Source organism: Electrophorus electricus, chromosome 19, assembly GCF_013358815.1.
Source record: "Electrophorus electricus isolate fEleEle1 chromosome 19, fEleEle1.pri, whole genome shotgun sequence".
In the NCBI taxonomy this organism is placed as follows: Eukaryota; Metazoa; Chordata; class Actinopteri; order Gymnotiformes; family Gymnotidae; genus Electrophorus; species Electrophorus electricus.
Genome location: NC_049553.1, coordinates 4,805,731 through 4,818,808, shown reverse-complemented (window position 1 = coordinate 4,818,808; position 13,078 = coordinate 4,805,731). Strand labels below are relative to the sequence as shown.

The 13,078-nt window shown below is 38.1% G+C and overlaps 1 protein-coding gene across 1 annotated transcript; it reads right to left on the bottom strand.

Annotated features, from left to right (window-relative positions):
* Window positions 1–4,339: 4,339 nt before the first annotated feature.
* lgi2a (leucine-rich repeat LGI family, member 2a) lies at window positions 4,340–11,151 on the bottom strand. The gene is made up of 8 exons (XM_027009911.2): window positions 10,859–11,151; window positions 10,521–10,592; window positions 8,879–8,950; window positions 8,419–8,490; window positions 8,260–8,331; window positions 7,674–7,843; window positions 6,762–6,926; window positions 4,340–6,153 (listed from the first exon to the last, which is right to left on the bottom strand). The coding sequence occupies exons 1-8, from the start codon at window positions 11,035–11,037 to the stop codon at window positions 5,336–5,338; spliced, it is 1,620 nt and encodes a 539-aa protein (XP_026865712.1). The 5' UTR covers window positions 11,038–11,151; the 3' UTR covers window positions 4,340–5,335.
* Between the last annotated feature and the right edge of the window lie 1,927 nt (window positions 11,152–13,078).

Here is a 13,078-nt window from a genome sequence, read left to right as displayed (position 1 = left end):
AGGTCTGGACTCTGTGGTGGCCAATCCATGTGTGAAAATGATGTCTCATGCTCCCTGAACCACGCTTTCACAATTTGAGCCCGATGAATCCTGGCATTGTCATCTTGGAATATGCCTGTGCCATCAGGGAAGAAAAAATCCATTGATGGAATAACCTGGTCGTTCGGTATATTCAGGTAGTCAGCTGAGCTCATTCTTTGGACACATAATATTGCTGAACCTAGACCTGACCAACTGCAGCAACCCCAGATCATAGCACTGCCCACACAGGCTTGTACGGTAGGCAGTAGGCATGATGGGTGCATCACTTCAGCCGCCTCTCTTCTTACCCTGATGCACCCATCACTCTGGAACAGGTTAAATCTGGACTCATCAGACCACATGACCTTCTTCCATTGCTCCAGAGTCCAATCTTTATGCTCATTAGCAAATTGAAGCCATTTTTGTCATATAGCCTCACTAACAAGTGGTTTTCTTAAGGCTACACAGCTATTTAGTCCCAGTCCCTTGAGTTCCCTTCACATTGTGCGTGTGGAAATGCTCTTACTTTCACTATTAAACATATCCCTGAGTTCTACTGTTGTTTTTCTACGATTTGATTTCACCAAACGTTTAAGTGATCGTCAATCAATAATTTTTTTTCCGACCACATTCATTCCAAGATGATGTTTCCCCACTGTTCTTCCACTTTTTAATAATGCAACGGACAGTTCTTAACCCGATTTTAGTAGTTTCAGCAATCTCCTTAGATGTTTTTTCTGCTTGATGCATGCCAATAATTTGACCCTTATGAAACAGATTAACATCTTTTCTACGACCACATGATGTGTCTTTCAACATGGTTGTTTACCAAATGAAAAGCTGCTCACTGCATCAGTTAGGGTTAAATAACTTGTTGCCAGCTGAAACATAATCAGCCATACAGTAATTATCCAATGGGAGGCTCTTACCTATTTGCTTAGTTAAATCCAGGTGGTGACCTTTTTTTTTGGCCAGACAGTGTATTTAAATTAGGCTACATTTTTCTTTCCATTTTCCTTAATCATGCCAATAATAATGTAAATGTTTTATAGCTGTATAGTTATATATAAATAAAATGCATATAGACTCTGACACTTCTTTCTAAACCCTTATTTGAACTGAATAGTCTATATTCACATTGTTACACAATGAATGATATACAAAATCATTAAAACTTTTCATTGATGTAAACCCCATAAATCCATGTGAGTTAACAGAGTAAACAACCAGATAATGAAGAGTAGAAACAGCTTCCCAAAATCTCAAGGAGGAACAGCCTCAAAGAATAAATTTGCAACCCATGATGATTCAAACCCAGTTCATCTCCCTATCCTTCACTGTTATGCCAGTTTGATCTTGTCCTCTTGATGGGGCTGCTGTCATCCTCAGAGTCAGTGTCTCTTTGCCTTTCGTGACACAAGATTCATTGGCTAGATTCATTCACCATCATGCCCTTTGATCACGCCGTTAAATGAGCTCCAATAGGCAGTAAGGTTCTTAGTAAGGTACCACATGAACCAAAAAGGAGTAAAGTTTAGATATTCTGCTACATAAAGATAAAGATTAAAAGGTAAGCAATGTACAATGCACTAAAAGCATAACACGAAAAAAATCACAGATTTATATTGTGTTATTTAGTGGAATCAGACCCATCTCACCCTGTAATTTGCATCCTGTGTGGTGCTGATAAAGTTGAGTCTGTGTTTTAGGCAGAATGACCCAGTGATGACCTTTTGAGGATAAAACAGTTTTCTGTCCAACATTAGTTTCCACTTCACTCTAACACCTGGCGCTCAGGGCCTTACCTACACACATATGTTTACCATTTACACTGATGTAAATCATCTTAGGAAATCAAATAGGAAAATGTCTATACTTTGATGAAAGCTTATAAAAGCACTGCTTAAAGTTCACTAGCAATCACCTGGACATAGTACAGTGCAGAAATCTCAGGTACTCAAGAAAATGTCTGTAAAGTATCATGGTCCTTATGGTTAGGGGTCACTTAAGCTGTTTGTAGGATCAGAACAAAATATCTTACAGGACTATAAAAGTGACAGGAGGTTACTAGAATTATTTCTTGAAGTGAATTCTATTTAGGGGACTAGAGCTATTTTGAATCCAGTAATGAACTTAGTTATCAGTTTGAAAAAAAACCATTTTGAATTGTTGTACTTGTTACAATTTATTATTTCATGAAAGTAAATACCCTAATGCCTATTTTATTAAATCAGTGTGTACTCACTTTTTCAAATCACTGTACCTGTAATATGTGCGTTTTTCTTTTTTTTACTGTATTACATTAACTTGGTACTTATACACTGAAGCTAAAAACCATAAATCTACTTAAACAAAACTAAAGAACCATAACTTTTTTGCTACATACATGTAGGCCTACACAAGTCCTTGTATATTAATATATAAGCCATGCATCTTACACAATTGTGCAGAATATCTTTAACATTTTATGGAGAAAACAAACTATTCGCCAAGTCCCAAATTTGACAAGCTGGTGCATCGTCTCTTTGCACTGTTACTACGGAGCCCTTGAAGGTCCATGATTCCAACTTTTGCAGGAACAACCATGTTTTCCTTGGTTGTTGTTGATGCTGCTGTTGTTGCTGTTGTTTTGAGGGTTTTTTTTGGTGAAGTACAACCACAAAATGAAAAGTTTTAACTTGTGATGTACAAAAATAAACTGACACAACCTAAATGACAAAAAAGATACTCCAAAGAGACATAATGAGGTGCAGGTATCCATATATCAGAAAGGTGCACGGATCTATTAGAATGGAATGAAAAAGGTTACGTGGTGATTAGATTGAGCAATTTAATAATAAGTGTGTCAGTGCCCCCGTCCAACTGTGGTCTGAGGAGGATTTGTTGAGTTCTATCTACGCTTGCTTCTCGAGCAAAGCGAGACATCATCGATAAGCATTTATTTCATATTTCAGTAATATTCTAAACATGACATTAAACACAAGAGCAATATTTAAAAATTAGCACATAAATAAATGGCAGAAAAATGCACAACCATAACATTCATGTAACAAAATATTTTAGACTAAATATGGTACTATGAACTCGAATGTGCTGTACGTTCAGAAATCAAAACTGAACTGCATGCCCTTACAACCTGCAGTTATATATTTCTTTATAGTTGTGTAGTTTACATTCCACATAGCAGCTAAAAAGGGATTCTGTTTTTTGCACACACTGTACAATCATGTTTGACATTTAACATTTTCTCAATATACAACAGAAGACTTCAACATATCTTTATCCAAAAAACAGAACAACATAACAAATTTGAGGAACAACTTGATAAAGATCAAGAAATAACAAAGGGGTGAATGTTTACTTGTGCTTTCAAGGTTTTCCTGTATTATAATTTGTGTATAAACAGAATAATCTCACTGCATATGACAGTATGTCTCTCAGATCTGAGATGACTTTAGTTCATGCTTGATGCGTTTGTAACTTGCCCTGTGTAAACCAGCAGATGTACGCATGAGCAGCAACGCTGTCTGTGCGAGAATAAAGCTATTCAAAAGGAAAAGGACAGCAGTAGACAAATGGTCACAGTATCACATGTATGTCATACCACGCACCATGACTTGACAAGTGCCTTCAACTTCTGATACCAGCTTCTCAGATGAATAACTACAGTCATAACTGTTAGCAGTTCCAATTGTTCCTTTCAACATATTTTAAGAGTCTGTCTTCATAAATTAAAAGCTGACACTACCCTTTGAGGGACAGAAATGGTACCATTTATATGTAACATTAAAAAATAAATGCTTGCTCTGGAATACTGAGGGCTAAATTTAAATATTACAACATAGCTCTCAGTCCCAGCTGGGGTGATGAAATGTTTTGTTTTCGATTGTTTGTTTGTTTGTTTGTGAAAAAGCTCTCAACTTCTAGCAGTAATAAAACTAAGAATGGTCCAAATCTGATGCATGACTAATACTTTTACAAGAGCCTGAATCTGAGGGCTGCTTGCGAAATTATAATGGTCCAGTCTGAGGCCTGTTTATGAGATATTCAAGAATGTATTTTAAATAAATGACTGTGAACAATGACAATTTGCAAAAACCGAACAGACAGTGCATCTGTCTTGTGTACTGGCTCCAATTCTAATGGTATGACCCAACTGCCACAGCAGGTCATTGAGAGTCAGACACTTCAAAACATATATGGTTGCAAAGAACTGTTTCAATATTTACACATGGCTGTAAGGTTTTTAAGCCATTTAATGGGGTTGTAGCCACAGACTTGAATTGTTGGTAGTAAAAAGGTATTCTTCACACTGATGTGTTATTAAACAGAATTTTAATTAGGGACAAAGAAATTAGTATCTAATTCTTAGTAATTAAAATGAGAGCATGCCATTGTATGACTCAAATTCCAGATGAGAATGAATCTCCCATGGTAACGCAGCATTGCATCTCAAGGAAGATGAAAACACGAATACCAACAGTTTAAAGCACTGTTCCATTCTGCACAGTCAAAAGGGATTCACAATGAGTTCAAGTTAAACAAGTGGGTTCATATATAAGATGGAAGTGGATATATGCAGAAAGGATTTACAGACTAGAGCGTTCTTTGCACTAAAATTCAAAGCACTCCTAAGGCAATGTAAGCATGTTAGTATTAAAAGCATGACTCAACATACTTTTATGTGGTTTAGTTTTAGATGATTTAGTATGTACTACCAGGTCCTACATTCATTAAAATGATAAATTAAGATTTAAAAAATAGTGCAAGTATATGTCCATAAAGTGGCATGTGTCAAACATACTATTGAAATGAATGTTACAGAATTTGCACAAATTTCATTTGTCACCTGTAGTTCATATGGTAACATCATTTTTTTAGCATGCCAGTATTCAAATCTTTTTCTGTATCATGCATGATGCCACAGTCTGACTGCTGCAGAAATGTCAAGTGCTTAAAGATATTGCTAGTTTTACATATGATAATGATTTGGATATTACAGAAACATTTGCTCTCAGAGTTCATCATTCATGATTATTTTAAAAACAAAGAAACAAACAAAACACAAATGGCAAGGGTCCTCATAAATAAATGTGAAGTCTTATGACTTTATACAAATGCACAAAATATCATGTACCAATGAATTTAATTTACATTACATACCTGATAAAACCACAACTTCCTTTCCAATAAACCCTGTCCACTTCAACCACCCTCCCTCCCCCAGCATATTAGAAATTTTTCGGATGGAAGACGCTGGAGGGTGCTGAGATGCCTCGATTTAGCCATTTGGACCCTGTGTCTACAAAGAACCTCACAGGCTCAGATCAATAATGACATGCTCAAATATCTGCGTGCTGCCCTTGAAGCTGGATGCGAAGATGAAGTCCCTGCGGTCTGTGGAGACCACAGTAAAAGAGCGCGGGGCCTGAATGTACACCTCCTTAAAGCGGTCAAAGGTCTTCTTCTCCGCATCCCACAGGTAGACCTGTGAGAAAGTGTAGTCACTGCCTAAAGCGAGGTAGTCTCGATCTTTGAAGGAGAATGGCTGAAGAATCATGGAGCCTCTTGAAGGAAGGGCCTGAACCTCTGTGAAATGCTTCGCACCCCAGCGAAGGACCTTGGAGTCACCAATGTATCGTGTCATGGCCAGGTAAAGCTCCTCCTTAATCCAGAAAGCTTTGACAGCTACAACATCTTCCATATTAGGGATTTCCCCTTGCAAGGCAAACTTCTGCACACTCTTGCTCCACTGGTAAATGACAGGAACTTGAGAACGACTGGCCAGAATGAGGTGAGCCTTGCCATCCAGGTTCACAAACTCTACATCAGTATCACGGAACCACTCATGCAAGGATTGGTAGGAATAGAAGCCCTTGTCATTCCACTTGTAGAGGGTTGAAAGACCAGCCTTAGAGCTGTCAGCTATAATGAAAAACCAGTCCTCACCGATCTGAAAGGCTTCAATGTCATTGGGCTTGGAGATCTTGGATACTTCAATGTCCTGAAACTTGGTGAATTTGCTTTGGTCTTCATCAAACTTATAGATATGAGAACCTCCAAAAAGCTGAGCAACAATCACAAATACCTGGTTCTGGATGATCACTGACTTGCAGTCAACGATGGACTGGCCTGAGGTTTGTAAATGAAGCAGGGTTTATGTAGTTACGACAGTCTCAAAAAGGTATGTTGTATTTGTAATGTTCTTAAACAATTTTCAACATAATTTTGACAGTTAAAACTTTTCTTGAGCCTATTCCTACTTACAGTAAATCACTTAGACATTAGAACTGTCCTTTTTGCAGTGTTGTATACTGTATTTAATTGATTACAAGCTTCATTTAAAAAATGTTCCTGAAAGGCTGCAGCGCTGTGTAGTCTAGTTTAGCATTACACAGTTTAATTTAGCACTGCTCAATTTAATGTAACATGACATAGCTCAGTTTGTTCCTGTTCTAGCAGATATAGTCGAACTTAGTAAATAGTTATTAAGTAGAATCAGATGTGTTACATATGGAAAAATACAAAACTGTGGAAATCCAGAACAGCATTTTGAAAACTCCAAGTTGTGGGGAAAAAGAATAAAACCCAGTATTTTATCAAAATGATCAAATACGACTTTTCCACAGTAAATTACTTTCCTATGTTCCTTGATTTTGAGACTATAACAAAAGCAAATTTGACTGTTGTGCTGTAGTACTTTATTTCTTTTTTATTAGTCTTGTCAATTTCTGTCCTACCTGTAATGTTGTCGTAACTCCTGAAGTTCATCTCGATGTGGTCCCACTGGAGTACCATGCAACTTTCTATGTTAGGAGCGGCGATGGTCACATACACATCGTTCTTGTGGGAAAACGTATCCACAGACAGAGACTCGATGGCCACAGAGTGGAGTGGAATGAAATCTGTTAACGTAAGCAATATTAGCTCAGGATTTGAAGCATTATCGTAATCGAAGTGTCCGTTTTAGCCTGATGACAGACATTCTGGATTCTGGCCTTCTCAGCTTGGTAAAAACCGCCGTAAAATTAGTAGGAAATTTAAAGAGCGGACCACAGTCTAATTGTTTGCTACCGTTCCACAGGTAAGCACACTAGGGATGGTTTTGGAGCCACAGATGGTGATGGCTAAAGCGGTGGCGGTGACGTCATGCTGCCTTTAATCAGCATCCTTCTCTCCTTCACCATGGCAACCGTGTGACTCATGCAAGAAAAAGGCAGGCTTCAGGTGAGGGGTAGTGAAGCGTAACCATTATGCTAAAGTCATTTGGCCCAATTGAGCTGTAATTTTCAGGCTTTTGCATTAGTAAAGCTCTGCTGTTTCACTCGTTCTCATCATTCTGTGTGTCGTTCTGTGCGTACTTTCCTAAGCCCATGTTTGATGTTCAGGGAAAGGTAACTCCTTCTACACCTACACATACCCCAGTAGCAGTGCAAACTGCTATGTACTGCCACATGTTTACACAATAAGCAGTTGTAAGAGCATGATTCAAGCAAAGCTTAAATTAATTACCATTTTTGGAAGGAACTAATTCTATCTCAGTGCCAATGTATCGTGGCTGCCAAACAGGGAAAATAAACAGCAGTGTAGCAAAGCATCAGAAACAGAAGTTGAATCTGAAAAGCATGTACAAAAAACCACACAAACACTACCTGTAGAGATACACTCATCGTGGAGGCTCGCCATGTCATTCAGCCTTTTAGCCATCATCTCCTCAGGGCCAGCACAGAGGACATCCGACACAGTGGCATTGGTCTGCTTCAGCCACATCATTAGCCACTTAGCACGACAGTCGCACTCAAACACATTGCCCCTCAAGTCTCTGCAGCCAAGGTCAACACCAGCCAAGGAGGTTTCAAGGAAGCACATGAATGGTGAGAATGAGGCAAGTTGTTGGCAAAGATATGACAAAGTCTTGAAAAAGCAAGATCCATCGACAATTTATATCCCAGCCCGAAACAGCAACTACAAATTAAGTTGGCAGCTATGATATGGTACTTTAAAAATATCACCATCTAAAAATGCATAAGAAATTACTGGGGGGGGGGGGGGAGGGTTACCACAAGGTAAATCAGAAGAATGGATGAACAGCAGGAACATTTGTTCCCATGTTTAGCTTTTAGAACTCACAAATTTAATTCATCCAGATCCAGATCATCCACGTTGTATATCAAGACAGCAAGCATATTTCTGCTATGTACTCAATACATTTCTACACAGATTGAAATGCATGCTCACAATTCTATTAATGAATCCAGATCAGTGAAGAGATCTCTTGGCAAGGCTTTGATGTTGTTATTCGCCAAAGACCTGTGAGGGTACAGATATGCGTAAGTGCACATGAACCATTTAGAAAACAGCATGAGCAAACTGAAAGGAGATACAAGAGACGCTCACAGATGGGTCAGGTCTCGCAGTCCTCTAAATGAATACTTTGACGTGCTTTCAATCTTATTGTTTTCAATAAATCTAGTGGAAAGATGATCCCGGATGAATCAGCACCAGGGAACATCATGCACAGGATAAAGGAGAATGTCAGTGTAAGCAAAATGGAGAGAATCTAATAGTTTTAAAATACACCACACCATCAGTATCATGACACCAAATCAAATTCAAATAAATCAAAGTTTAATGTGCCTATCATTATAACAGAGGGGGGCTGAGATATAGCAAATGAGTGGGCTTTGCTTGGTGCACTAAAAAAACATTACTTTGTATTAAGGTTTTTGCTTTGGTGGACCAGGTGTATGATCTCAACCCCTAGAAAATATAATTCATCATATTCATGTATTAAAACTGAACAAAGGCACAAATTATCGTGTGGTGAATAGTGGGACAGAAAGTATATTAGACTCACAAATATTCCAGGTGAGGAAGACCAGAGAATGCATCATCCCTGATTGTAGTAAGGGCATTTGAATTAAGTAATCTGTAAATGCAAATACAGTGTCATGACTTATTGTAAATAACAATAGATTTGCATACAAATCATATAACCAATAAATGCACTGCATTCAAACATTAGCCCCTTTAATATTCATATGCAGATTGACATGCAGATTTTTTATACACAGTATATCAAAGCAGTGACATCATGAATGTCTCCAGTGCCAGCCATGAGAATGAGAAAGAGGCCATTGTGCTCTAGAAATTACACTGAATATACAGAGATTGTGTGTTGTTTCTAGTAAGAAAGGGACACTGAGTGACCCCGAAGGGCAGTGTCACTTCAAGGGAGCCCATTGTCTTCAAGTTTTGTAAACAGCTGTGAGTGAACAGCTTGGGCCAAACATTACTTCCTATTGTCACTGTATATTAATGCACGTGAGCACATTAGTGCTTTCAAGATTCTTCAGAGAAAGAATCAGATGTATTAAGATACTGAAGATAATGAGACATAATGTTGAAATTCGTTATACAATGTAAGGGACACAAGGGACATCTGGACTGTCTAAAGAAAATTAAGCAAATTAAAATTTTCCCTTCACAACATCAGTGAAAGCTGTATCAGAACAGCCGCCTTTTTATGTTTCACAAACTATATACAATCAAATAAAATAGTTTTTAGTTTGTATGTAACTATTGTAAGTCATCAGGTCTAGCACCATCCAGGAATACTCCTAAATTGGACTCACAATTGCTCCAGTTAGCTCATCTTCATAGGACCAATAGTTCAATTAAGGGCATTGTAAAAAGCTTATAGTGGAAAAACTTAAAATACTAAAACAATGATGTAGGGACGCCAAACTACTCTCACCTTTTTTTTTTAAATAATGGATTTAAATGGAGAGAAAAATCTAACGTAAATATTACTACTTCATTCTTAAAATACAGTTTCAACCTTTTGGTAGTAGAGGGTACTCATGCCTAGTAATATGTGAGAGTAGCTTGGTATTCCTATGTTATTGTTTTCGTACATTAAGCCACGTTAAGATGTTACTTATAGTAGGTTTACATGGAAACAAAAAGGTTTCAGGTAAATGTTACTACTTTATTGTTAGAATACAGCTTCATGCTTTTGGTATTAGAACACACAAGTAATATGTGAGTGAAATTTGGTCTTCCAAGATCAATGTTTTAGTACATTTACTAGGCCTATGTTAAGATTTCTCCACGTTAAGCGATGTAGTGTCCCTCAAATTTAGCTAAATAGCTAATCATTAATGATCACTTTTAACAATAAATAATCTCCAAGTTTCCTTACCCAAGATTAAATACACTGGTAACATGACTACACCAAGGCAACTTAATCTCCAGCTAAATAAATATAAACGACTTTCCCATTGCCTATTCTAAAATGGTAATAGTGAACAAGAAAGTATTTGGTAAGCTACTAAATCAAGAATACGCTATGGTCTGAACACAGTATTTTCCATCAGCCTGCTGTTGTCATAACCCATGTCGCAACTTCTAAAGACATTTTTTGTTTGGAAAGCGAAAAGCCCTTACAGAGCGCAGTCCCGAAGTGCCTAAACCTTCAGGCAAGTGGGTTGACTTACAGTAACTGTAGAGACGGCATGTGTGCGAACATAGCCTCCTTGATCTCGGAAAAGGTTCCGTTCACAATGCTCCTGGAAAGCACGAGCGATCAAGCATTAGTCACTTATGAAATGGCGACATTTACTAGTTTGCAGTTTAGATCGCCTCATAATTACAGCATAAGAATACTACATTTTAAAAATATAAGATGATTGTCCTCTCGTGCATTAGGCTACAATACTATCTTATGTTCGTGGCAATTACTCCCAGCCCACAGGTACTAATCGAAATTATTTGGCTTTTTACCTTTAGATATCTGTTGCAAATGTGTTAGATTCTATTGAATCGGTATACTTACAGTGAATTTACATCGTTCGGGGTGATCCGTGGGACGTACGAAGACCCAACGCAAATAATAGACTCCTTGGAACAGCTGCATGATGAAGGACATTTAAATACCTTTTTCACTGTGTGTCCCGGTGAGACCAAGCACAACAACAGGGCCGATATTATAACACCGAGTTTGACGATAGACATCTTTCCTGGCGGGTTTGCATGTGTGTGTGCCAAAAGGAGCGACCCGAGTTAACGAACTGCCCAGCAATACACCATGCACCACGAAATGCAGCACCGAACCTACTGACATCAGCGATTCAACTGCAGTTTAAGCTCCGCTCTCTTGAATTTATTTATTTATTAAGGCGCCCAATACCGGCGACTGTTGGTATAACGGCGTCTGTTAATAAGCGCAATAATCATCAACCCATCGTGGTCACTGAAATTATGTATGGTCTTAATTCAGCATTTGCGAGTTGGGGTAGTTAATATCTAAATGTATATTCATTTACAGGATTACGCATTTGATTGTAACGTGGAGCACCTCAGTGATTGTGATTTTGCCAAACTAACGATCAGGACCGTGGACAGCTGCATAGTTCGTGCCTGCCATCCAAACATTAATCACTGATCAGAACAGCCGCGTATTGTTAACATTAACGTGTTAAGTTGAATAAACAGAAATTTGCCTCTCAGTTTAAGTAAAACCACACGGAACACTGGAGCGGACAGTCATGACCCCGAAAGTAGTAACTAGCTCCATTATATGACTTTAGCACTGCAGTGATACCGATCGACGTTACATTATTAGTGACAAGTTTATATGCACTCATGCTGTCAGTGCAAGGTCAGCAGCAGCAGAGAGCAATACATACAGTCTGATGGGGAATGAAAGCGCACACAGAATGCAATTGAAAAGACTGTTGACTCGGCGAGAGGAAAAGTGGGAAAGGGAAAATACTGTCATGGTATGGACAGCGATCACAAAAAATAAGCAGGAACGAAGCAGGAGAAGGCAAAAATCAGAGGAAAGAGAGCTAAAGATGATTTTGACAGTTGTCACCATAAAAAAAAATGCGAGAAACATAGTAAGAACGCAAAAGAGAAAGCATGCAGAGAAGATAATGGCGACAATCTTGCATTTTTCACTGTACAACACTGACTGATCCTCCATGAATCATTAATAGAAATGTTGCTGTACTGCACATAAAAAAAAATGATACAGCATTATACGGTGTTGGGAGCAAGCTGACTCGACAGCTCTGACTAACAAACAGATGCTATACCAGACTTTCCAACAATCACAAAACTCCTATAGTCCTATATTTGGAATACATTTATCCCTATAAGAACACAGTCGAATAACAATATGAATGTCCATATTATATGTTCAGAGCAATAAATTAGCCACATCTAAATTTCAGTAGCAAAAGTAATAAAAAAGTAGCAAAATGCTAAATCTGAAAACGAACTACTGCTCTCAGATAATTTTATCCCATCAGTTTTTAGGTGCTCTTCCCATGGTACAAGAGTGATGTATTTCTAAAAATGACCTGCAATGCAATTACAGCCCTCAATATACTGTATAACAAACATTTACGGATCAGTGATCAGTCAATGTGCTTCAATCACAGATCATGAACTCAGGGCTTTGCATTAAAATAAGTCTCCATATGCTATTAATTATAATAAAGGGCAACATTTCCCATAACTACCAAAAAAAGGCACAGAAGCCGTGGGAAACAATCTCAATTCAACTACAGTCTGTAACAGACTGACTTTGATTGATTAGACTCTGTATCCCAATCATATTTATACCTAACAAAAACAACCCTTTAGACAGAATATCCAGACGTAGACTGAATAAATTTGGATTTTTCATTGAAATTTCAGTTCTTTACAAATCGGTTCCTGTCCCTTCGATAATTTAAAGTACAGGGAAACTACACATGTGGGTTAGTAAAGATGACTGAATACTACAGCTCTGCTCAAAGTTGCCCAGTTATCAGTACCTTCAAAAACTTGCCCCTTTCTCCTGAAGCTTCCCATTGCTAATCTCCTTAGGGGCCTCAGGTGATGGATCATTATGCTACTTTATATCCACTGCCATTGATTCACTGTGTTTGTTCAACCACTGAAAACGTAGATCAGAAAGGATTAGGAACGCTGGATGCATATCAGTTTTACCAGTAAACGGAGAATAATGTACTGGAATAGCATTATGTCATGCACACAATTACAT

Bases quoted from the DNA above. Each gene is read 5' to 3' on its own strand.
- lgi2a (XM_027009911.2), bottom strand. From the start codon at position 11,037: ATGTCTATCGTCAAACTCGGTGTTATAATATCGGCCCTGTTGTTGTGC. The intron at 8,332-8,418 runs GTGAGCGTCTCT...GTACCCTCACAG, and splicing joins CTGCGAGACCTGACCCATCT to GTCTTTGGCGAATAACAACA. The intron at 6,154-6,761 runs GTAGGACAGAAA...TACAAACCTCAG, and splicing joins GAGTTACGACAACATTACAG to GCCAGTCCATCGTTGACTGC.